General features: G+C 42.1%; 1 protein-coding gene across 4 annotated transcripts in view; it reads right to left on the bottom strand.

Annotated features, from left to right (window-relative positions):
• Positions 1–25,794, bottom strand: part of furina (furin (paired basic amino acid cleaving enzyme) a) — a 68,848-nt gene extending 43,054 nt beyond the window's left edge. Inside the window, exons 1-2 of one of the 4 annotated variants that reach the window (XM_035627606.2) lie at positions 25,598–25,794; positions 18,848–19,170 (exon numbers count right to left, since the gene is read on the bottom strand). In XM_035627606.2, the coding sequence (XP_035483499.1) occupies positions 18,848–19,057 (210 nt within the window). In that variant the 5' untranslated portion in view covers positions 19,058–19,170; positions 25,598–25,794. Of the gene's footprint in view, positions 1–18,847; positions 19,171–22,941; positions 23,095–25,006; positions 25,027–25,597 lie in introns of those variants that run through there. The other 3 variants (XM_035627607.2, XM_035627610.2, XM_035627609.2) reach the window with 3 other exon arrangements.
• Positions 25,795–26,823: the final 1,029 nt, after the last annotated feature.

The raw sequence follows: 26,823 nt of genomic DNA, 5'->3' as shown, positions 1-26,823 counted from the left end.
TGTGGACGACAATGGCTTGTTGATGTGAGAGGTAAGAGGAGAATGGGCAGACTGGTTCGAGATGATAGAAAGGCAACAGTAACTCAAATAACCACTCGTTACAACCAAAGAATGCAGCATACCATCTCTGAACGCACAACATGTCGAACCTGGAAGAAGATGGGCTACAGCAGCAGACGACCACACCGGGTGCCACTCCTGTCAACTAAGAACAGGAAACTGAAACCACTGTTCGCACAGGCTCACCAAAATTGGACAATAGAAGATTGGAAAAACGTTGCCTGGTCAGACGAGTCTCGATTTCAGCTGCGACATTCGGATGGCAGGGTCAGAATTTGGTGTAAACAACATGAAAGCATGGATCCATCCTGCCTTGTATCAACGGTTCAGGTTGGTGGTGGTGGTGTAATGGTGTGGGGGATATTTTCTTGGCACACTTTGGGCCCCTTAGTACAAATTGAGCATAGTTTAAATGCCACAGCCTACCTGAGTATTGTTGCTGACCATGTCCATCCCTTTATGACCATAGTGTACCCATCTTCTGACGGCTACTTCCAGCAGGATAATGCACCATGTCACAAAGCTCATATCATCTCAAACTGGTTTCTTGAACATGACAATGAGTTCACTGTACTCGAATGGCCTCCATAGTCACCAGATCTCAATCCAATAGAGCACCTTTGGGATGTGGTGGAACGGGAGATTAGCATCATAGATGCTATCATGTCAATATGGACCAAAATCTCTGAGGAATGTTTCCAACACCTTGTTGAAAGTACGCCACGAAGAATTAAGGCAGTTCTGAAGGTAAAAGGGGGTCCAACCTTTTACTAGCAAAGTGTACACCTAGGCTAGTTATAAAACTGATATAACTGTCAGTTTTACACTGGCTGCACGTACTGAATGTCCAAGAACATCTTCACATTATTACTGATTTGGTTATTCTAGCGTGTACTGCCGCACACCACTCACATGAATATGAGCTACAACCTCATTCTACTGCTGCCAACGCCCGAGGCTTCACACATTACAGCGTGTGATCCCCATCGCTCTACAAAAAGCCTCCGATTCATTGTGCTCCTCCTCTCTGGACTGTAGGTGAAGTGGGGTGAAAGGAAGACGGATCACAAAACAAGATCCACTGCACAGAAGGAAGAGGAGGCGCCCGCAGAGACTGTTTGTTACTGTTGTTTCCATGGAGATCAGTTAAAGCTCCAGTTTTCACAGTGTGGTATGTTGTAAGAGGACAGAGGAGGGCAGGGGATGGTGATAAACTATTTTGGTTGCAGTCATAAAAAAATGCTTTACAGTCTATTTTACTGCCTGTTTTTCTAAGCTATCAAAAATGAAATGGGTGATTTGAAAATAGAAAATCCATAGGAATTTAATTCCTTTCATTTTTTTTACAGTGGCGTAACCCTTTCAAAAGCATAACACCGACCACAAATAGCTGAGGGGCAATTGGTATGTTATGCACTGCACACCTCAACGTCATTATTATGGAAAAACAGAGTACAGTATGTCATTCTGCCTGACTGACTGTCTCAGTCATCATTTATCTGAGCTGCCCTTGCACGAGGAGAGACAATACGCTGTCGTTTTCTGCATTTCACAAATCCGTTAATTTGGACAAAATCCGCTCGCTGCTTCCTCCACAGACTTCGTGGTGAATTTTATCCAATAATGGGTACTTGGTGCAATTTGTTTCTACATCAGTTTCACAGATAAACGTGCAGTATTTGAGAAATTGATGTTGGGCCCATATTATGCCCCCTTTTACACAAGTAACATTGGTTTTCAGGTGTGTGCACTACATGTCTTTGCCATTCCATGTCAAAACACCTCAAGGATCAAGCCACACAGCACCCTCCTCTTTCTGTATAAACAGCCCTGTGAGACTATTGTCGATTCCAGCGCTTTCCTGCTCACTCCTCGCCCCCCTCCCTTCGTGTTCCGCAAAGCCCTGCCTCGCTCCGCCTCGCCCCGCCTCGCTCCTCCCCGGGTCGCTGCGCAACTACGGCGTTGCGCTGCCATGACAACAGTCGCACGTGACAAGGCACAGACACGACGTAGAGACCCGGGAGGCACAGAACACGTTCTCCATAATTACACACAGAGCACAAGGGGCTGGGCGATAGAACGTTAACGACATCCCGGCCGCCGGAGCTCGCGTCTAGCTATGCCGGCCGGTAGCCGGTAGCCGCGAGCTCCGCCGGCCGGCCGCGAGTCTAGTTTGGCCATGCCCGCGGTCGTCGTTCGCTTGCGGCGTAGATGCAATCTGTTTTTCCACACTTCAAGGGGGGAGGTGCTGCTCAGGTTGGGGGCGTGGTCGCCCCAGTAGCAGGAGTCAACTTACGTCACTTGACGCCCGGGCTGTGAATGGCTCGTTTACAGACCGTCTGCACGGCCAAACCCAAACCACGAATCAACGACTCATTGTTTTCTTTTCATTCTCCGTGGGCTGGCAGACACCCCAGATAACAAGATATACGTGGAGGCAGGCTGAAAAGGTGCCTGGAGCATAATATGGCCCCTTTAAATATGCCTCTTTTTGGGAAAGAATGCATTTTTCTACAATAACACTTCTTCATAACTGGCTTGCCCTTATTGAATGTGGTCTACACAATGTCACTGTAACAGAGACAGATCATCTCAAGTGCATATACGTACATTGCAGGCACACCCATTTCCCAGCTACCTTGTAGAGATTAAGATCTTTAAGCGCTGCACCGACATCAAAGAGCAGCATCACAACTGTGAACAGTACCAGGAATCTGCCACAGACCATGACTGAAAGCACTTTCGATATTTATCTTTTGACAGAAATAAAAGGAAATCCTGTAAGTAAAGGATCATTTCCTTGAATATCTCAGTCATCTTTTGAGTATGCATTACAGGCAAGGCATGTTACACCCAGGCCTTGTGTATCACATAATGGCTGGCTAGATTTAAGACATTTGTTGATTCTTCTTTTTAGACTCACAAAGGAAGATTAATCATCACAGTTGAGAGATAGCTTCTGAGATGTGACACTGAAAAAAGGTTGTAGACTGGTATATGTTTTCCAACATCAGCTTCACAGCAAAATAGTCAAGTGCCAGCTTGGTATTGATTGAAAATAACTGACATGAGTGCGAAACGTTGAATTGGACGCATTTTTGTGCCACTAGTAGTGCTATAGAGCAGTGATGCATGTACAGTGGTGAAGTGTGGAACCTTTTCTGTTTGTTCTCGTGAATTTGTGCGCATGCTGGTGACGCATTAAACCCCCAATCCTTTCAAACTCTTCCACTGACCGCCAGCAAGGGCAGCAAGGAGGGAAAAAAAAATGCTAGCAAGTAAACAATGCAGGACTCAAACTTCAAGGAAGGAAGGAACCCCTGTTTTTAAGACCTCAAGACAAAAACAACACATTTCTGCAAAAAAAAAAAAAAAAAAAACGTATGCAAAACAGAAATATTGTTCGTTAACAAGTAAACTGCACAGGGCAACTGTGAGTTACTGTGTGCAAAATGGACAGAGAAGTGACACAGATGACTTAATAAAACATAAGGTGTGGTTGAATCAAGGCTGTGTGGAGCAGGTAGTGCCCTGAGAATAAAGAGCATGCCTTAATCAGTATGGTACTCTGATTTACAAAGAAGCAGAAAGAAAAACTGTCACCAGCAATTTAGTAGAATTTAAATTTGTTGAAAGCAGTGAGTCTATTTCTGAAAAAAATGGATTGTTTTTTCAATTGGTCATCATGGTTTATTTTAGCCCTGTGAAAACGAATCAACATAGAAATCCCCAGCACTCCGGGTCCAGCTACAGCCACCACTGCTGTCATAACACTTTGTTCCTCCGTATCTGAAATTGATGTGTTCATTTAGGTGGGTGAATGTCGATCAGCACAATTATTCATAATTTCCTTTCCCTTGGCAGAATGAACAAATGAGCTCTTCGAACCAAATAATTCAGCAATCGGGGGAAAGATATGTTGAACGGCGTTACAACACAGAATTATTCATAGTAGACAACAGCGCGGAGCAAAACAGCCCGGGTCTCATCTACATTATGAGAATGAAAAGCAGTCGCCGCCTTGTCAAGGAACATTAAACTTAAGTAACGTGGCTGCCTTTATTTCAGCTTCGTCAAATAAAGCTGTGCTGGGTCTGGCTTGAAAATAATATCGCTCAGACACTCGTTCCAGAGAGTGGGGAGTGTACAGACATTATGCAGGGTATTGTCTTGCATATTATATGTGATCCTGGCACAGAAAACATCACCATCCAGTCCCAAATCAATACAGTTTAAGTAACATAACATGAGTGGAGAGAGATGTGCGTCCAATATGAATTACAACAAGCAATTATGTGCTCAATATCCATCTCTCTCAAATGACTAACTGTCGGACAACGAGTCCTCTCAAAATGCGCGCGGAGCGTGTATCTCTGATCTGAACCATTTTCGTAGCATTTGTGCAACCATCTTTGGAGCCAGTTACTTTGAAGGGATTCAATTTCTCATGAAAATGAGTGCAGATAATGAACATTTACAGCGTGGGAGAGGCTGTGTGCTTGACCTACCACCATCAGTTAACATGTACAGATGTTTGTCATAGTGTGTTTTGCCCACCATCAGCATCCGCGACTGGCAAGGAAGCTATGGTAAAAAAAAAATTCCATCCTTCCAATATGCTCATGTGCTTTTCCCCAGTAACCTCAGTCTGGCTGGTAGATATGTAAAGCCAACATCGAAGGGCAGAAAAAGTCAAAATAACAAATTGGGAAGTGTTGAGGTGTTTGGCCCAGTGGTAAAGATGGCCATGTTAAGCCTCATGGCCATCCTCACTGTCCTCACGGAAACAGGAAGTCCTCACTGAAACAGGATGTGCTCCAAGTCACTTTAGTACACAGACACCAAGCCATTCTCTGTCCAAACCTCCTCAAGCTCATTCACAGCAGGGGAGAGTGAAAAAAATGGAGCCGCACATGGCACAATGGCTGGGTTCTGGCCTTATTGACCCTATAACACCATCAATTCATCCTCTGGATATGTTACTCTTCTCAGAGGGAGGCTTGATTGTCGCAGCATCGACACAAGATCCAAACAGACAATTAAAATCTCGACATCAAATTTAACTGCTGAACTGCTTGATGCTATTTGTTACATTGAATTGATGGAAAAACTGCAATAGTGCAGAATGTAGTTACCCCCATGGTAGTAGGGCCTGATCTTGGACAACACACATATCTACAGAAACACTACAGCGTTGACAGCAACATGTGTGAAATCCAAAATGGAACTTGGATTAAATCAAAACTTGCACTGGACGCATCCATGGCAGAACTCCTGTTAAAGGTCAGTCCACACCCATAGGTCCACCCACACAGCTCCACTCCCTCATAATGCCTAATTAAATCTAATCTCCAGACGATGTGGGTGTGTACAAACTGTGCTGGACTGACAGCTCCTTCACTCTCCTGTATGTTTTACTGAACCTGTTAGAGTTGGAACATTTCCACTGTCATCATTAGAGCCCAACGGATATGGATTTTTGGGGGCCGATGCTGATATCAAAGAGTTGGGTGGCATCTTCGCAATTCCCAGCATAGATTTAGATCATCTATCTGATGAGAGGTAATTGGTCAAATAAGCTTTAGCTCTTTCAGGATGTATCGATGTGATTATGTTATACAAGTTGATACTTTGTGATAACAAACCTGTCAGAGAACAAGACAATATTTTATCTTTTTAATCTGATTCGCTTTCGAACACACAGTATGGCATCTGGTGTGAAACTAATCAGCAGATGTGTGTTGCAGCCTTCTCTTGCCAGAGCCACAAACATCCTAGGGACATCTACAGGAATGCATTCACAAAAAAACATAAATGAAAAGGGAACAATATTTAGTTACTAAAATCATTCACTCTGCTGACTGCCGAGAGCATGGCACATCGGTTCTGAAACCTACTTATGTCCCCTTCCTTGTCCCTTGTGGGTCCTGTGTCTCGATAAGTATGTGTGCCGCATGGTGCCATTTCAGGTCACACAAGAGGGGAAAATTCCTTTCTCTTAAAGAGTCCGGTCGGGTATCTGTCCATCTGACTGCCACAACTGCAGTATTCGGCTCTCTGGTAGCCCAAACCACACTGCTGGGACAATGACAGGAAGGCCAACCACAACCCTTTCCTAGAGTCTGAAAACACTCTGAACAAGAGTCTCAATCCTACGAGGATCCTTCTGTTCTCTGTTCAAAACATTATTCATGCAATTACATGGCTCCCTCTGTTTTTACTCCAGATTTGGTTCACCTCCAATCAGCATATAGGGAGATTGATAATATCCGTAATCTTTTTTTTCTTTTTCACATATTACCTTTATAAAAGAAAGTAACTGTGAGGCTCACATAGTTGGTGCTTCCATATAATTTCTCTCAGTATGTAATTGCAACTTTGCAAAGAATAATGCATGTTTCCTGTAACCTAGTCGCACCAGTATCTGAGATCACTGTAAGAAAAATGGAGAGCAGTCCAAAAATAGAAAAACAAGTCAACCTGGTTACAAAATATGTTGTGTGTGTGTGTGTGTGTGTGTGTGTGTGTGTGTGTGTGTGTGTGTGTGTGTGTGTGTGTGTGTGTGTGTGTGTGTGTGTGTGTGTGTGTGAGTTTGTAAGGGCGAGACAGAAAGAGCGAGAGAGAGAGAGATTCTTTCATAAACAGCCAGTATTATAGGTCTGGGGAACAGTGGGAGGCGGACTGTTTTCTGTGGATTAAACACTGAACCCACTTGTTGGGAAAGCTCCCTCAGACCCTGAGCCCGGCACAGGGAATCATCAATTTTCAATGAACCATAAAAAGACAAGGAAGGCATTCGATTCTCAGGGAAACCTGGGAGCTGGAGTAGCTCCACTGTGCAACAGCAGTGAGCGTCTGAGAAGACTGAGGGGGGCGAGCGCAGAAGTTGTCTGGCCTGCTGCCCTGGGAAGGAGAGCGAGTCACTGAGGCTCACCAACTATAGCCACCACAGTATCCTGTCCAAAACATCGGTAACATTCCCTGAGCTGAAGCACCCTCCACTGAAACAGATCAAAACAACATTGACACTACTCACAACACAGCCTCTTCAGTGATTCCTACACTGTGGTGAATACGGCAGGAGTCTGGAGTTTGGGGTTGTGGGAGCCCATTTCAACATCGGCTTTTATACATATATATATACACATATACATATATGTATGGACTGTGTACTGTGCACCTTTTTCTAAAAAAATCATTAACAACACCATCAATAACTCAATAAAATCAGCCACTGCTGGGAGAAGTTAACAAGCATTAAGAGGTACTTGATTACTCAACTACATCTTATAATTGAGGACTAAGGCAATCATTCAATATTATCATTTATTTAAAAAATAAATAGCATTCTAGTATAACTCTGATTAAATAGTTAAGTCCCAGACAATAATTAATAATCAGACAGTATGGTGTTATCCTTGCACCGGTTTATATTTCTTGTTAAAATTGAATTCTGTTTTATATGTTTGTCATTTAATCAGACTCAAAACCATTGGGGTGAAGTTTTTCAGTCAAAAAAGTGATCTGAAGACATCATCGTGAGTGATTAGCATTTATCACCATTTTGGACCATTTCATGGAATTGTCGGAAAATAAATTGTCAACAGATCATCAATGAAAATAGTCAATGTTTGTAGCCTTTAACAATATAAATCATTATCAGTAAAAAGGTTGTTATTATTATAATAATTTTAACCATATATTGTAGCCTTTAAATGGCAAAACAGCAGGCTACACTAACTGCACAGTGTTCCTCTCAGCAGTCACAAACAAGTTATGCAATTGTGCTGAATGATTCCAAATCCAACAGCCTTGTTGCAGCAAACTCGCGCATTTAATAAAATGAATGTATAAAAGCCACCCAATTCAGTCAGCACGACTTCAGTCAGCAAAGTCATCACACACAATAAAGATGATGAGCTCCGTCTTCAACAGCAAGCATCCAGGGATTGAATTTCACTAACACCTAAAGCGGTGGGGGACGTTTTGAGGCGGGGACTGTAACTCATTGATGCAAAGCTTACATCAGCAATAAAATATTCATGAACATTCATCTTGAACCCACACACACGCGACTGATACTGTAAACAGATGTTATAAATTCCACTTCCAGTGAAACATGCTTAGATGACCTAGAAAGAAAAGTGTGTTTTAGAGCTTGTGTCACTCGGCTGTCGGGCTCAGACTGGATAACTTCTATGAAAAATGGAGAACACAGAAAGACCTTGACAAGGTTGTCGCATCGACAAAACAGATGAGATGACATCCTGCTAGAACAAACACTCACTTTTTAAAAGGATGTCAGGGGGAAAAAAAAAAGTTATCCCTAGTGCATTTAGGAACAATTTCTGCCAAGTTGGCAGGTAACCACAACATTACTGGAAACATTCAGGAACAAATAAGCACCTACTCAGAGGGCAGTGCTGTAAAGAGGGAACAGCCTAGTGCATGACTGGAAAGCTCTGAAAAATAAATTTAAAATGCAAGAAAGGAAGACAGGGAAGTATTTATTTGTTGGCTTGACATCATTATCAGCCACTTTGTGTCCAACACACAGTGGCCTGGACAGCTCAGTGCATCGCAACTGCAACACAAGCAAAGAAAACATCTTGGTGACACAGTCACCAAACAAGCACAGATACTGACACGGACAATGAAAATGTGGCTGACGAAGTTAAAACTTCAAAAGAGATGTGGGTAAGAGTCCAGCATCTGGAATGAATTATGATTGTGAAGATACCCCCCAAAAGTTGAGTTTGCCTTGTCAACTAAGTTTGACAAAGTAACAGAGCCGTCTTGCAACTGCTAAAATATATTATGGCTGATGTTATATTTTAAAGCTCTCCTCCCCGAAAGCGTTGAATATCTGAGGGCAATTCACACGAAAGCTTCCAAGCCACAAAAATGGTATTTTGGGCAGTCCTAAAGGAAAACGGTATATTTATCACATGATGCGTCATGTTAAATTTGATCATCATGGTAACAAATAGAAACCTGTTTTTTCTCCCCTCGCTGTGCTGAGTTATAATGACACCTGATCTGCAATCCGAATTCAACATCTCTACTACACTACAGAACTGCAGATCTGTTACAACTTCGCAGGACTCGTGTTGCAAGGAAGAAGAAAAAAAAACAAACACTTGCAGACGTCATTAAAAAAAAAAAGCTCCACCCAATTGCTGCATTCCTCCCACACCACTGCCTCCATTAGGGCAGCTACAGGCTTTTAAATGTCCACCTCATTGTTTTTATTGTAAAAGGCTTATCAGATCTTGCCCTTTTCAAACTGCACCGCCAACGACTGCTCCACCTCCCAGGTCAGCTTGTGTGTGGGTGTCTGTGACTGGGTCATACAGACCTGGTTAAACAGGAGCGTTCAGTCCTCACAACGTGCTACATGACATTAGATACAAGCCAAATCCAACTGCTTCCAGACGGATCCGATGCCTCTCACACAGGGCTGAAAAATACGGCTTTGCCTCGTCTGCCAGCAACTTCACAATTTAATATTCTCTGCTCAGCCACTGAAGACAACAGAGGAATATGTGTGAGACCTTAAGGGTTTCATATTAAACGTTATCATTTAATGACAAACCGTGAAGAACATGAGCATTTTAATTCATCCTACATAAGTTTGGTGTAAATTAATTTGGGAAGGATGTTGCTTTTGGCGAGTAATAAAACTTGAGGCTGCCCAGTACAACCACAGTCTTATCTCAGGGCCACTGAAGCAGGCGGGAAGTCCATTGTTTAACAGCCCCATTAATTGTATTCATTCCTGAAAGTGGTCTGGTCATATATCCACCCAGATTAATAGTGTTAGTTCAGGGATCAACTGTGTGACCCTTGGTTTAAAAGCCTGCTTCTTTAAACCCATAGTTACTTCAGCATATTCTACGACATCATAACCAAGGACATTAAAAACTGCTTTCACCTTTGATCAAACCATAAACACTCGATACTGGACTTTAGTTTAACACAGACTAAATGCCAAAATGAAAGCCACAACCTGGGACATTCAGTTGGTGTGAATCTGTAGTCCACCAGAACACAAGGATGCTGCATTTTCACATTAAGTTCTTTATATGCTCCCTTTGTTTCAGCTACTGACATTTTTAGTCTAGACTGGTTGGATCCATATTCATCGCTTATTTGTCAGAATCAGAGACTGGTCCTGAGACGACATCCACAAGAAGGAAAGAGGACAATACGGTATGGCGCAACTTTCAATCCAACAAAGAGAATGTGATATGGGCCTTTTACAGGCAAGCCTCAGACGTCGGACGTCCGATGAGACGCCATCAAAGCACAATAGGCCGCTTGCGTGTGCGAGAGAAGGTCACTGGATCCGTCTGTGAAAGGCTGCGACCAGGACTGCCACAAGTCACTACAGCTGGTGAACATCTGGTGAACTGGTGGCGGAAAGGATCCCACAGGCAAGAATTGCTTGCCTGATAACATCTATGTGATGATGCTGTTTTGCTTGTTGTGATGCACTTGGACAGAAGATACTAGTGTTGTCAAATCATCAGAAGACCCATCCTCCATGGCTTGAGTAAAGTCTGCACTGACCAACGAAAATGATCCTTTCTTCTTTGAATGTAACAATACCTGAGAGGGGCAACTAATGATTATTTTTATAAACCCATTAATCTTCTATTCTTTTACTGAATCACTTAATGGTTCAGTTTATGGAATGTCAAAAAATGAAACAAAAAGGCCCTTACAACTTCCCTAGTGTGTTTTCTATCAAAGGGCCTAACACAAACATTTTCGTTTCATTGTTCCAGCACTATACTTTTTTGCATCCTACATTTTACCAAGTCTTGACCAGCAGAGCAAACCTCCCCTGCAGGAATAAGTGCACAATATACAGTATTTAATATACATTTAATTAGAAGAAACGTGAAGACTTATGATTCCTTAAGTTTATCCTGATAGAAAAATGGAGCATGCCTCATGTGTTTCTTTTCACATATGAACATAGTAAAGTTATTTTCCATTTCAGTACCAACATTCTTTAAATACCCCAACATTCTGTCTGTGTGCGTGTGCGCGGTTGCGCGCATGTACATACATGTGAGCAGGCAAAAATTTTAAAGCTAGAGCCTGTCCGTGTATTTTCATGTCCCCTCAGAACATCTGGCTCTTGTTACAGCCCCTGTGACCTGTGTGTGGTTCTGCTCCATCCCAGCCCCCATCACTCCACTGTGCTGGAGCAGAGTAATGACTGAGTGCTGCTGGGCCTTTGCTGCTGCAGTTCCCAGGACCCCTTACAACCTGGGTGTTCATTCCTTTCTTTCCTTTGCTCTAGGCTGGAGACGGTCTCCTGCAGACCTTTTTTTTTTCCCCCTTCACAATGAGTGAAGCCAGTGAACCCATTCTCAGATCGTCTCCAGAGACAATGATTCATATGCAGTTTTAGGATGTTGCCTTCTGCTACTATTACTATGGGTCAAAACGTGACAGTTTTTTAAAGAGAGCAATTATTGGTTTGACCTTATTCAGAGTCTTCTTGATTAATAATTAATTAACATAGATAAACACCTGCAGGGCTTCAACACGTTATCCATGGTAGGGCTCTAATGAACTGACAAACAGAGCTGCGAGAACAAAATCTCTTAGTGAAAGTTGTTTTGGATTGTTCGCCTCGGATTTTCTTGTCCTCGCTGAAATTAAATAATGGATGGAGTTGATGCTGATTCAGGAAGACCGAGACCATGGATGGCCTAAGCAGAAGTATCTTCCTACTTTGACATAATATACATCAGATTGGTAACTTCCCTACACAAAATCTGACACGACACCATTTATTTTAAAAATAACAAAGTTATAGGCGGATCAGACAAACTGAAGGCAGTCCTCTAGTTGCCTAGTTTGCTTTGTAGCTGTATGGAGTGTGAAGGCACGAGTCTATTCTGTTCGTTGAAGCAGCTACTGAGGAATGATGAAAGACGAGAAAACGTTTCCCTCACATTTTTAAATGTTATTTAAAAAAATGTTACGAACAAGACTATATAAATACATGGAGCTATTCTCAGCTTCATGTTTTTCTGTTTCTGTTGTGAGACAATGGAAGAACTATGTAACAGTGCTTGAAACGCGGCACGTTAAGACTACATGTTAACCACCAGTCGCCACCAATTTTCAATTTCTGCACTGCTAAAATCCTGTTTCTATCACCGTGCTGTTGTCTGACAAGATCAATATTCTAAAAAGTTTGAGACGATGGCTGGGCTGTGACTTTTTGGCTATATTCACTTTGAAACATTGGCAGCCAATGAGGAAACTCCAACATTCAGCCCACCAATTGTCTAACTTCACCCAGTCGATGAGATTCGCGTTAATAGTCTGCCCCCCCTGGCTGATGCAGTCCAGCCCAAAAGTATTCCACAATAGATTCTACGATCGTGACCTCATTTTTCTGAAAATGTAACATCTGCTAATGTAAATATTGCAGTGTGCTAGCATACGGGCAATCAAAGGTAACCTTGTGTAGTTAATGTTTTTCTGAAATGCAGCGTCATATTTTTATTCCCTGAAACTATTAAGAAAGATTTCCTATAAATAATAAGTGCATTACAATGATTCAAAGAATGAGAATGTTTTCTGACAGATTTAATTACTCCCTCCCTGTTATTTCCCAGGTTGGGTAATTTAACAATTCAGATACTCACATTTTAGATGATCAATAAAATGATTCTAATAGACTGTGTCAGTTACATTGTTTTATGGTGGTAATGGTTCTGGGTTTGATTTTGAGCATTTTGGCTCCAAAGTCCATCCGCTCAACTCAGAAGACTCCGACACAGCAAACAGGATAAGTCGATGTCTGCAGTTTATTAACTTTCAAAAGAAGAGCCCCTGTACTGAGATGAAGTGAGGTCTGTTCTGCTTAGTGAGGGAGGCCGGAGCGTGGGATAAAGGGAGGGTCTCTCATTGACAACAACATAAAAAGGCAGTGGCACCAAAGAAACTGCAGCGCTGCACCACTCCGCTGCTGATGAACCATCCTGAGATGAAAAACAATACAATTCTCTTTGGATGAAAAGCCTGGCCTCTTAATGGGTCCATACCAAAGAGGGGCCCAAATCCAACAGTTCAGACTGGACTGTGTTTGCAGCGTTATCATTACTGAGCTTCAAAGCAGCACGATCTCCAAGGGACATGCTACACTGACTTTATAGAGCTGCATGCTGCATTGGAATCGAGCCATCGGCTCTCGTTGGCTAAAGTAGGGCAGAGCCACGGCGCACGGAATGGTGTGTTAAAGATTAATGAAGATATTGCACAAGTAAACCAGCTTACAAAATATGCTTACACATAATAAAATATTTAGAAGTGGCAATCTATAAAGCTGGTGTTTGACTCAAGGACCCTGGAAAGGCCCTGAGGGAATATTAAGTTAGTAACACATGGATGAATAGAAATAGTTACGCTGTCCCTAGCTGGTTTGTGGTAAATGTGGACTGTAAATCATACAGAAATGTAGGGCGTTAAATCAAAAAAAAAAAAAAGTATCTTAAAAATATTTTTAGGCTCTCTCAGGGTGTTCTGTCATCATGTCATGAAGTATTAAATTTATAGTGATGAAAATGCATTTGTCATATTCATTAAGATTTATTGCTGTTTATGCTAAAGGCCGACTTTAAGTTATCTGTCCACCACATATTAAAATGGGCCGTGCTTCCCTCATTTATGACCGTTTTGTGTTGACATAGAATATCGTAAAACACATCTTTGTGTTCACTTTCAGAGCATATGGCAAATACTAGCTGATATAAATGAGCAATAATTTTCTCAGTATTAATTAATTCCATTTTTCATGTGTACATATATACAGATACAGCTGCATTCATGGTGAGATCTTGTTATTAATCTCAATGTAGGTCAACACGAATAAAAAAAGATTTTTGTACTTCCTGATTGGGCTACATGAGGTTGCAGTGCCTGTGAGGGAGGCACAAATCCTGAGTAGCTACTTTTCTCACTCAGCATGCAGCTTCTTCTCCCATCATCTCTGTATTCATCATATCCTGTCAGATGATTTTCCAGCAAATTTCTCAAACCCCCCGATTTCCCCCTTAGTTAATTGCTTGAGTTCTACGGAGTCCAATTATGGACTCCATACCTGCATCTGCTCATTGCATGTACTTTGTAAGTCAAAGTGGTTGTACTGTGCAGTGAAGTTTCAACTGAAAGATGGCTCAGGAATAATGTAGCTCTTTTATCAGGCCACACAGGACAAAGTTACACAGAGCTCTAAATTGAGGGGTATGTATGTTCAGACAATATCTCTGCAGAATCCTGACTGAGAGGGGGAGAAAAGCAAGACCATCAACAAATACCAATTTCTTCAGCTGAGATAAAACTGACAACTTCAATTTACTCACAAGTAGAGAAATTGGAGAACACCATTAAAAAGTTATACAATGTTAAATCAAAGTAAAATTGCACTTTTAGATGAAAAGTTAAATCAATCACATTATTATACCCCTTGCTCCATACAAAAAAATACAACTGATGAACTTAACAAATCCAATTAATTAACTGCTCAGTGTTGACACCACAAATTAAGAAATTTTGATACAAAGAGAAAATGCTTATGTCCACAAGCTTTTACTTCCGTGTGACTGAATAACACCCATTGGATTTGGATAGTATGATATACAGACTGCTGCAGCCACGAGAGGTGAATCTCCCTTCCTGATTAACATTCAAATTACTGAAACGGTTCCTGCTAAAAAAAAAAAATTTAAAGTGTAAATAAGGTCTAAAAGCGCAGAGTCACATGCAAATATGTCAAAATGACGATAAAGGCATCTGAGAACCAATATAATTCTACTAGTTCCTATGGGGAAGGGGTTTTACTTTGATGTATAGGCTGTAAAAGAAATAAGAAAATACAAGGGAAAACCAACCAAAAGTGGAAGGGAGAGATTAGATGTTTATCCCTCAACCACATCTTTCAAACTAATAAGAAAATTGTCGACTAGATTAAAGTGAACTTCTTACAGAGGCTGCCTTAAAGTGCAGAGCAGTGTCATGAGTTACTGATAGGAGAGTGTCATTTCATGTAGTTCATCAGTACTACAGATAATATCCATCCTTCTGCTCCTCCTTTAATCTTGTGCTATATACAGAATATTAATACTCGTCATAAAAAGGTCTAACCTCTTCAGAAACCCGCATATTAGAAAGCAGAAATAGGCCAAGACGATGCCACGGAGTACAGTGCGTGCACAGTTTTCCAAACACAATCCTCCCTCACATGCAAAGCCCCTGCGGTGGACCAGGAGAACAAGTTCTAGAGGCATCTGATCTTTGATAGACAGAGTGGCCATTTTTATCCACCAGCAGCAACAGAAACCGCTGTTGACAAGAAAGGGAGTAACAGATTTCTGAGAAACGCAACATTCTTACTTTGAAGTGAGGGTAATCGTTTATTTACTCTTCCCATTTTTTCGTCTGCCTCTGGTTTTCATGAATGAACACCAGTTATCTGGTTCATATTCCAGTTGGAGGAAGCAGGAGAAACAAATACATTTTTGGGAAATGGTGCAATAGACAACGCTTACAAAATATTTCCACGTGACACGTTTCTCACAGGTAGACTTTACCATTGTTCTGTTAAAAACAAGTTAAGTCACTTGTGTAATTGAAGTTGCATAAGTTGTAATTGTGATGCTGTGGCTACACCTCTGTTATGAAAGTGATGTACATAGGCTGCCTTTAAGAAAGATTAACAAAGGTAATACAAAAAGGCAATTGAACAGGACGTAGCACAAAAACGTAGGTTTAAAGAACTGCGGCACAGAGCTGATGTGGGCAAGAAAAGGTTTTTAAAATGTAAAATAACCATCCAGAGATGCAAGTTTGAAGTTAATAGCCATCTACCACTGAGTGAGTCAGCCGTTTCTAGCTTTTATTACTATAACTTAGTTTTAATTATTCCCATTTTTTTCTAAAATGGCCCCATTATCCTGAAGTGGAGTCAAAGTGAGAGGTGTGATATATTTTCTCATCACATAGTCACAGCAACATTTCACTTTTAAAACTGATGGTCCACTTCATTTCAGGTACATTCACATTAAAATTCATTATCAGCATCATCTTTTTAATCTCTTTTTAAAAAATGAGAAGAGAAAAGGGGGGGGGGCAGTTGATGCATCAGAATGCTTTTACATGACTTACTGCTGCCACACAATATTACTGTAAAGTTTCCTCACCGACAAGTGACTCCACTATCACATTGGCCATCTCGTCTTTATTGATCAGTACTGACAGAAAAAAGGATTTATATCCAAGGGTCTTTTGGTGGCAACTCACTAAAGCAACCTTAAAGAGCTGAATCCCGCAGAGAAGGACAGACATCAGGTCAGTCAGCCCGGACAACTGTATCATTAAATCTGGAAATCTTTCAGCATGCTAAGAAAAAAGTTGATTTGGCGGTCAACCAAAAAAATATCCTTAAATCTTTTGACATGACATTAATATCTTATGTATTTTTCAGTAAAAAATTGTAAACATGAATATCTGCCATTTCCCCTCGTCTTAACGCTATAGTAAAATTATTATCTTTAGGTCATGGACAAAAATATGTATCTGATGATGTTACCATGTGCTCTAATAAACACTGATAATAATAATTCACAATAGACATTACTTTAAATTCATTTTACTGACACTTTCGTCCTATCAACGAAATGTAGTAGTCGAACCACGACCTGCTGTATCGAAGTCAGAAGTGTAACCCACTACGCTACAGGATTAGCTCTTCAAGCTAAATCAGGTCCAAAATGATGATGTACTCAATGGGTGCAGCGTTTGCTGTGACACAGCAGTGTGTCATGATGGAGGAACATTAAAACCAGGCACGTTTAGTGTAGGGGTTGTATGGATGCCATAGGGCGAGCAGAGTGAAGGCGAAGTAAAAACAACCATCATCGGAGCTATAAAACGTGCCCAGCTACAGTCTGTGATCCTCCCCTCAAGCTCTCCTGCCTAACTCCAACACCTGCACAGGCAGACACAGAGCTAGATGCACGGCTCACAAAGCAACTCTCATTTTCCATCAGCTGAAGTAAAAAAAAAAAGAAAAGAAAAAGGTATAAAAGATTTGTTCGCTCCCAACTCTAGAAAGTAATGGCTTCATTTTAATCAGTGAACAGTGAGGTTTTGCAGTCAGGCCAGCACAGAACACAAGAGCATCTTTATTTTGGCCATCACTTGTGGTTATAGCTCAGCTTTCAAAGTTAATGAACGGAGAGAAATCGTCAATAACACGCTGAAGGCTAAACAGATGTGACTGTTCCATATCGTTTGCTCTCAGGTTTATCATGGCGATGTCATGTTGCAGAGCGCCTCCTGACGCCAGCGTCTAAAGCAGTCAAGTTTAACGAGGACTGCAACAAAAAATTGTTCTCATTTTCGTTTGATAAGTTGATTATTTGACGTATTTATCATTTGGTCTATAAACTGGTCAGAATAAAAGTGAAAACCAAAGTAAAAGCTCATGGTGACATCTTTAAATGTCTTGCTCTGTTTAAGAAATGGGCAATGTATGAAAGCACAAATCATTTTCATTTGAGAAGATAGAGGCAGAAAAGTTTGGCATTTTCTGTTAATCAGTTAAACTTGACCCATGTTATCCCGTGGAAAATGAGCGATGATTATTTATCCAATTTCAATTTTTCAAAACTACAGGAGCATGTGCACACGGCGGTTCTCCTCTTTGGCAGTGAAAAGGTACATTTCTGTTCTGATACTTCAAACTTTTTCATTTGGTTTCAGCAGCACATGCACATCAGGATAAACAGTAGGTAATGGTAAAATATCAGTCAGCACAAAATGGTTACCATGGTGATTTTCCACCGATTTATCTATTCTTTAATTTTTTGGCGTTGCTGTGGGTTTAAGCGGAGTTATTCTGAAACACCTTTTCTCCGACACAATAATGTTACACCACATCAGACCTATCACATGAAGTTGGTTTAATAAGAAGGATAACTGTTTTAAGTACAAACCTGGAACATCTGTTTTCACTTGAGTCCATGCTTCACATTTGAGAGAGCTAAAGGCTAAAAGCTAACTTTATTAGGCTTTGTTAGACTCTGCCAGGTTTTTTTTCCCCCATCTTAGTGGCTGTGTGTCAAAAAGAACCCATCAATCAGGCTCTGGTCAGACACAACAGTCAATTTTCTCTTCCTCAAACTATCATAACATGGTTTTGAGCGGGTTGCTGAGACAAGCCAAACCACAGAGCTCCTCAGTTTTGTGTGTACATGGGTGTAGTTGTCTGTTTGATTCCCTGTTGTTCACAGCCACAGGCAAACTAATGAGTAATTATTAGTATAATTACTCATTAGTTTGCGTGCTGTGATGCAGAGCAAAAATAACAATTCTGGCAAACAACCAGGATGGAATAAAACAATTGTTGTGAAGCATGTATCAGTTGTCAGTCAGGAGAAAAAAACATCCAGCTCCTTGCAGCAGATCCATCATGACAGAATGTACAGTATGACAATCAACCAATGACAAGATGCTTCGGCTTAACATTGGCTTTCACTGCAGGTTTTCTAACTGCCTAATCTCAATAGATAGTTCATTAAGGTCAAACATTTACAAAGTTGTTTGGTGCATAGTCAAAATGTTGTACGTTTTATTTTCTCTTATGGCCTTTTGTATCACTTTCTAGCGTGAAGTCAGCAGTTCAAATTTCTTATCACTTCTAAACTTCATACAACTTCAAATGCAGAAGGGGAAAAAAATGCAGCTTTTCACTTACGTGTCCGTAATTGATGAACCCATGTTTACTGGCAATTCGATCAGCTTCCTCCTGACCTCCAGGTATGTGGACAGCCCATGTGTTGGTGTAGACCTTCTGACCCAGTGTTGGTTCCAGCCCAGAAACCAACAAGACTAACAGGGGCCCTAATAGCAACTCCAGCATCCTGAGCCTGCGGCCTTCGGAGGGAGATCGAGGGCTTGAAGCCATGGGTTCTCCTAGTGCAGCACAGTCTCTGAGCACGGCGCCTCTCCGACGGGCCGGGTTGCCCACGGTATGTGCAGGGGCACAGGGAGACAAAGAAGCGGACAGTCACAGCACACCTGACGGGTGACAAAAGAAGAGAAGAAAATAATTCACAATTACACAGCTGAAAAGTTTAGAAAATGCCTGGTGAAGATTTCACTGTGAAACGATTCCTTCTGATCCATCATGACCATAAAACTGCAACACAAGAGAAGCCAGTATATCCTCAACATGTCAACATTCACATGAGGCCAAACAAAGAACACTTGGTCCAAATTTGAGGTTTTGTTCCTCCCTATGTAGCTTCTTCGATGGTCGGGGGAGTGCGATCAGAAACGGGAACAGAGACGTAAACTTGGTGCACAACACTTTAAATAATGTATTCATGTGTTTTGTCCATGAGGAAGGACAGCCAGCCCAACAAGAGTTCTGAGCAGGCGTACGACAGGCCAGCTAAGTACAGGCATTTGAAAATCCCACAAAAAGTAGTGAGCAGGACGTCAAGTCCAGACCTGATGTTGTGGTCAGACGCAAATGCCGGTGTCTACACTCATGGGGGAATACAGCAGAAGAAGGTTACGAAAGGAAATAATTAGGTAAACAGGGCTGGCAGAGGAGGTGGAGAAGTGGGGTTGGAAAGCTAGACTACGCCCTGGATGCTGAGGGATCACAGCAGAGAGTCAGTCTCATGACGAGGTGAAGTTTAAATGCCTGAGGCAGCCCACTGAATGACTGCAGCCAAGGAGAGAACATAATGTCGGAGAGAAAAATGTTCACTTACAATATCCTGAGTGTGGGTACTTTATCGTAATATGCCAACTGATATGTTATCGCCAGGCCATAAAAAAAATTTAAAAAAAACATCTAAAACACAATCTTGTGAATAAGACAGAGCTATATATCATCTGATAGTACAGTATCCAGAGGGAGCAGACACGAGTTCAGCTTGTGGTGAAGTTATTTACTGATACAAGTTTGCCTTTAAGCTGTTTTTTTTTTCGAGCCAGCAGGGTCAGCTGCGCCAATTGTCCATTTAGAAAATTAGTCAAAGCGCTAACTCCATTATAGTGGACTGCTCTGAATACACTGATCCCTTTTCCAACTGTGTGCAGTCACATTCGTTCTCCTGATTTCCATCTACTGTGGGACAGGGTTTCTCCGGTCCCATTGCAGGTGTAATAGCCCTGCTGTAATGTAATGACCCTGTCCTGCAGGGTTGGCCGTCCAATATTCCAAATGGCCGTGCCATCCTGCCACAATGAACTAACAAGCTCCCCCACGTTTGTTGTGAAGAATGAACAATGTCTTTTGCGATGGCTGCGGCAGTTTGTTACTGCAATACACTATGACCACAGCATTTCACATGGAGAAATAATTCAATTCAAGCTACTGCATAAAGCATCATAGATAAAGATGAGCATTACTTCTTTTCAAAGTCAATATATAAGAGATATAAAACAGAATTTATCATTCATACATCAAACGTTTTGATTATCATCGATGACTAGGAAAATTAGACACTGTTCCCTGGCTTAATAGCTGCCTGCTTTGCTCTAGTTGAGCTACTTCTATGACTGAATGTCTTAACGTACACAGATTCCTGGGTAGACCTTTGAGTGGAGACAATTTGCATTTGCGTTGTTCCCTTTCTTTACAACCTTCACCAGATGCTGTTGCTGCATCCGGTTTCTCAGGAACTTGGTGTTGTCACGTCACGCTCCTTATCTGGTATGTCAAGTTTGCGTATAGACTCAGTTAACACTTTATTAGGTAGACCTGCACAATGTAATGCTGTAAGACAGTCGTGCCATTACATCCAGCTTTACAGAGCTCATTAAGCTCAGGTTTTTATGGCACCATTGGCAATGTGTCAACAATGTCACCAAACACTGAACATTAGAGGCATCGTAAAAATGTAGCCTTTCTGGCAGGACTGTTGTGTTTGACTGGATTAGATGTACCGAATAAAGGGACCACTGTTAATTCAGTTTCATGACTCGGCATCAGGTCTGTGATCGGTCAAGAAAGCAAGGCTGGAAGAAGTTACAGTGGGTTTACTTCTATGATAAGCACCAAAAAATAAAAAATAAACACTGTTGCATTGTGGTTTGTTTGTTAGCAGTTAAGTTCACAGTGACTAGCTGCAGTATCTGGCCAGGAAGATGTTGTGTAACAGGGCTAGCAAGCATTTTCAAGTCTGTCAGACTTAATCAGCTGACAAGTTTTGTCAGCCAAGTTTAACCTGTAGGAGTTCCTGAAAAACAGGTGACCCTGCGACGGAGAAAATAAAAAATATTCATGACAAGTGAATACAGGCGTCTCCCGTCATCTTTACTGCAGGAATGAACCAGGTAGAGAATCTGTCAAACAGCCCAGAATAACAGCTGTCGCAGATGTCGAGCTCAAAATGACTGAAGTCTGAAAAACGTCAAGTCTCATGGAAAATAATTCAGGTAAAGAGGACTGACTGGCTACAGTCGCTCAATCAGCTGACTAATAATGAATACACCCACTGAGGAAGTGATCCGCCTGCAGACACTTGGTGAGCAGCCAAACGCTGTTACATTGTCAGATGGCTATGTGAGAATGACAGCATCTCAATCCACTCACTGTAAAACTCGTTCCGCCGTCATTGTTCTGTACATTGCGATCGCTCACGAACATATGAATTATTATTTTCGGAGCACTTCACTTCATCAATGGGAGCATGTTTGTTTCGCCTTTTCTTATCGCTCAGGTCCGAGTGCACTGTGAAAAACAACTGCGTTGTGTTTTGATAAATAAGGTCAGGATAATTCTCCAAAATGCTGCCATGAGGTAGGTGAAGTCAAAGATATGCTTTGTTTCTTCTGTACATGTTTTTACATTTACAAAAACTTTTCAAATGAAAATGTGTTAACCGATTGGTATACCAATAAAGATTTGATATTTGGCAGTATTCATTTAAGGACAGTGGGATTATTTAATGTTTGTTTTTTTCATGTAACACAAGGACTTTGTTTTACTTAATTACATATTTACAGCTTGTTGTTACTCTTCTGGATATCAACAAAACCTAACAAATGTTAATTGATTCAGAAAATATTGAAAAAGCAGCAAACCCGGGTTTTCATCAGGGAATCATTACTTTGGTATGAATGGTCTCAACGGAAGAATTACTCTTGCCACTGTAATAATCCCTCTTGTGACCAATTTTCTGACTTTCCAACTTAAATTTCCCCCGGGAACACTTTTTCTTTTGCATACATCGTTAAAACATAATCCCCGTGCATTTGCACATAACTGATCATTTCAAAAAATTCCTTTCGGTAACTTATTCATCGGTCACAGTTTTAACACAGATGACAGAAAAACAAACACAGCTATCGCGGACAACCCTGACATGTTCATTATAAAAGAAAGAAGAGGTCAATGTCAATTCAAATCAATATTTAAAACCCCTGAACCCTCGGCAATTAACAGTAAAGCAGATAGAAATGTTAAGTTTGACGCAAATTAAAACTGCTGAAGATTCTGGGGTTTTTTTCAACAGCAATATCCTGAAGTTTTCTAAGCAAAGTAACAAGTACTTGTCTTTAGGGTTGAGCCAGATTTGGTTCAGTGCAGTGGGTCGTGATGCTTTACAGGTCAGCCTGGCTGTGAGCTGGAATGATAAGCTGCTTATCTTTACCAGGCATTTAAAAAACAGTATGAATTCATCTCATAGATACCTGGATAACTATACAGTATAGTCTACAGTATAAAAAAGCAACTCTGGCTATTTCAAACAACATTTTCCCAAATTTCCAGACTGAAAATAAGCCAACAAAGTGAGATAAAAGAGAAAAATCTGGTGGTGTGTCACTCACTCAGCTCTGTCCTGTGATCTGATGTCCTTTGACGAGACACGTAAACACACGGAGCGCGTCCGAAGCTCTGTTTGATTTGGAGACGCACTCTTATTTTAAGTGCAGACACCTGTGACCTCATCCGGCCGCTCAACCACTCTGTTTTCGTCACGTCAGTGTGGAAACCACACACCGTGGCACAACAACTGCCCAGCGACTTCGCTGTTGGCGAGACACAAAGGAGACGCCCACCGTCGCACGCTGAGAGCACTCTTTAGTTTCCACAGTAAACGACACCATATGTCAGACAGTGATAACAGAGATTATAATGGAAAATACAATGCCAAATTATAATCAGCCAAGTGTCATTAAGCCCAAAGGATAATACCAGTTTCATTACCAGAGTCATCAGGACGTTTTACAAAGGAAACTGTTTACACCTCATCGGCTTAATTATTTACATTTTTAATGATAAAACCAACTCGCACGCATTTAGCCCACACGACCATTTGATCACAAGTTGTAATTACGGCTTCACATTGAGACACACATGAAATCAATATCTCAGTGCAGGCGCACTAAAATAGCCCTCCGAGTGTATTTGGGTAATAACAAGCTGTGTGTGTGTGTGTGTGTGTGTGTGTGTGTGTGTGTGTGTGTGTGTGTGTGTGTGTGTGGTGTGTGTGTGTGTGTGTCACCGCTGTGAAAAAAGCGGTGAGACAAAAACGATATTGGTCGTATCATTAAGTTAATTCATAAATATTCCATACAAAAAAAACACTCAAATTACACTAGCATTCCCAGAATAAATAGTGCGGGTTATAACAGGACAAGGAAATAGTATCAGAGATCATAAACTGTGATTCAAAAGTCACTCTCATGACAGATTCTCAGTTTAAACGCGGGGTTTATCACTACTACATTCACAGCAGTGAGTAGCAAACGGATAAACAGGCAGCCGATTACTTTATATCTGTAAAAGTCTTAAATTCCTTAATGTGTCATCGTTAATCCAGTGGCACCGAGTGAAGACACAAATAGTTGTTCATAAAGAATTAGTTGCTGTTTACTATCATTTTTGCAAGTGAGCTATAATTTTTATAGGTATTTTTATTGTAAACTTGATTTTTAATGGGTTGACTCATGTGATAACCTAATTAGAGTGCTTGTAAATAATAACTAAACCTCTGTTGTCTGGCCTTTATCTTTTTTTCTCCACAGTATATTCATGTTTTTTAAAACTACTTTGTCAGACTTCCTCCAACAATGTCAGCAGTAATGCTTCACAATGTTTTTCCCCCACTTACTGAGTCCAGTTTTCCAGTGATAAGCACAATAACAGTTGTGAATGCCATCAAGGGCCTTGTATGGCAAGGAAATTCCTGGTCAGCATTAAGACACGACTAAACGCTACCACACTGCCCATGGAAACCACCGGGCAGACACTTGCCTGCAGAGCAAAATGTGCTTTTGTGCAATCGAGAACACATTGCTGTCCATAACCTCGATCTACTTTATATTAATAATAACAATCAGCCGCAGCTCTCGCCTCAGCAGAGAAGCACCAACAACACAAACAGGTCACATAACATCTGGATCTATTACACTGAATATTCAGTAGTGTGTTACACTAACTTCTCACATGAGAGCCTGCACGTCAAATACGGATTATACGTTTCATCAGATAAAGAAGTTGCACAAGAAGTAAGTGCAGATGAGGCAAGTGCTGCAGAGAGGATCCTGACTTTCCCCCTCGATGCAATAACACTGAGACAACTTATTGTTCATATTCTGACTGGCTGCAGCTGCGGTGGTGCGTCGATCCCTTCTCGTGTCAAAGGTCAGCCCCACTGCCGCCACATGCCGTGACACGAGCATGACAGCAGAGAAGAAGTGTCGACAACACGCAGACACGGTGAGTGTTGTGAGTGTTGTTAGCAGCAGCAGCAGCAGGGATCGACGCAGGGAGGAGGAACACTCTCCCCCCCCCCCCCCCCCCCCCCCCCCCCGGCCCGCAGCGGACGACCCGTCACGGGCTCAAGTTGAGGACTGAGTCGTCAGCTGACCGGAGCGAGGCGGGACTCACCTCTCGAGATCAGTCCGAGGCGACGACGCGACCACGTAGTGAGGCTCGGCGGCAGCGAGGAGGAGGAGGGGGGGGGGGGGGGGGGACACTTCCTCCGTTTGACAAATATTTCTGAGGGGGGGCGGGGGGGGACTGTACCACGACTAAACGCAAACTTGACACCGCGGTGTGAGCTCCGTCTCACAGGTGCCTCCCCTCGTCCTCTCCTTCTGTCGTCCAGCCCCCGACGAGCAGTTCCGATCTGCGCCCTCTCACATTTTACAACTCGCTTCCACCGAAGCTGCGTGTGGATCACGACCACCGCGACCACTCACACACAGAAACCCCCTCACCACTCGGCAGGAACAACCACAGAAACCGGACGCGGCGCAGTCGACGTCAGCTCGGCATGAGTATGTGTGTAAGCCCCCCCCCCCCTCAAACCCCCTTCGAGCCGACACACCAACTAACAGCAGCCAGGATCAATACGACAACACAACGTCCCGTCCCGGGTCCGGGTCCGGGTGCCGGTGTTACCGGAGCCCAGTGAACTCAGCCCACCACGCAGCCCGAACAAGTGAAGGTACAAGCCGGAGCAGACAGAAAACTTACAAACGGCGGGATTTACCGGCTTCCTCTCACATCCTGCTCGACCCCCCGGCTCGTTGGCGTCTCACAGCGCGACGTTAGGACCGACGACGGCCCGGTGAAGCGACAGAAACACCGATAACGGAGAACAGCTGGCTATAAATAGTCATGATAGCCCTCCAGTGTACCGCTGAGTGGTCCGCACGAGCCCCAGGAAATACGTCACCGCCGCGGACAGAGCGGCGACGGTGGAGGAACACCTCCTCGCCGGGCAGCGGCGCTGCTGCAGCGCCATCTGCTGCTCACCGGCGGCGTTGCAGCCGTGGTGTCAGAGCGGGGCCTTGTAGTTTTTACTCTCTTAGGAGACTGAATTTTTAATATATGCGTCCATATAAAGGTGTATGTGTATTGGAAATTACTTTAGCCTCCGGTTGTTACAAGAGACTACGGTAAAATGACTTGAAATTTAGCACAGACACACGTGGGGACATCCTGAACAAGAATCTGGTAGATTTTAGTGAAAACATTTTGGTCAAATCCTTTATGGAATGTTTAATATTTTTAATATGATGATGAAAACAATATGATGGTACAATGATGTTGGCTTATTAAATGATTTATGAATTTCAGAGGTGTAAATTAATACACCATAATGTCCCTTTCTGTCTCTGCGTGGGTTTTCTCTGGGTAGCCTACTCCAGCCTCCTCCCACCATGGGTTAGGTGGATTGGAGATTCTAAATTGACCATAGGTGTGAATACGACCCTTTAAGGATTACGTGGTATTAATAGATAACGGATGGATTATTCTGAAAAATATATATCTTAGCAGAGGATGGCTCAAGTAGTGATCATCTTCTCTACACAGTTTGTGGCAGCTGCTGCTCCAACTGCTGTATGTTGATCAACCGTACTTATTCATCACTGACCACAATTATTGACTTGGATTTTCATCTGAGCACTTTTTTCATCTGTTACACTTATAATGGTCCTTCCTAAAAAGAAGACGGGTAGGAACATTCCCTCTGAGACGACGGCCCTGGAATGTCAGCCTGTAAATATATAAATAAAATTATATTCAATGTGCTATAGATGAAAATGAACTCAAGCCCTGTACTGAACAGTGAACTTATTTGTGCAAGACCTAATAATGCCGGGAAATATACAATTTATCACAGTATACTTTACAGCGCAATAGGCAACACAAATTACTATAGTCAACTCAAGCAATACAAATAACACAAAAATATA

The sequence above is a fragment of the Scophthalmus maximus genome, chromosome 4 (genome assembly GCF_022379125.1).
Source record: "Scophthalmus maximus strain ysfricsl-2021 chromosome 4, ASM2237912v1, whole genome shotgun sequence".
Taxonomy (NCBI): Eukaryota; Metazoa; Chordata; class Actinopteri; order Pleuronectiformes; family Scophthalmidae; genus Scophthalmus; species Scophthalmus maximus.
The sequence above is the reverse complement of the archived record's forward strand: the minus strand, read 5'-3'. Positions and strand labels throughout refer to the sequence as shown.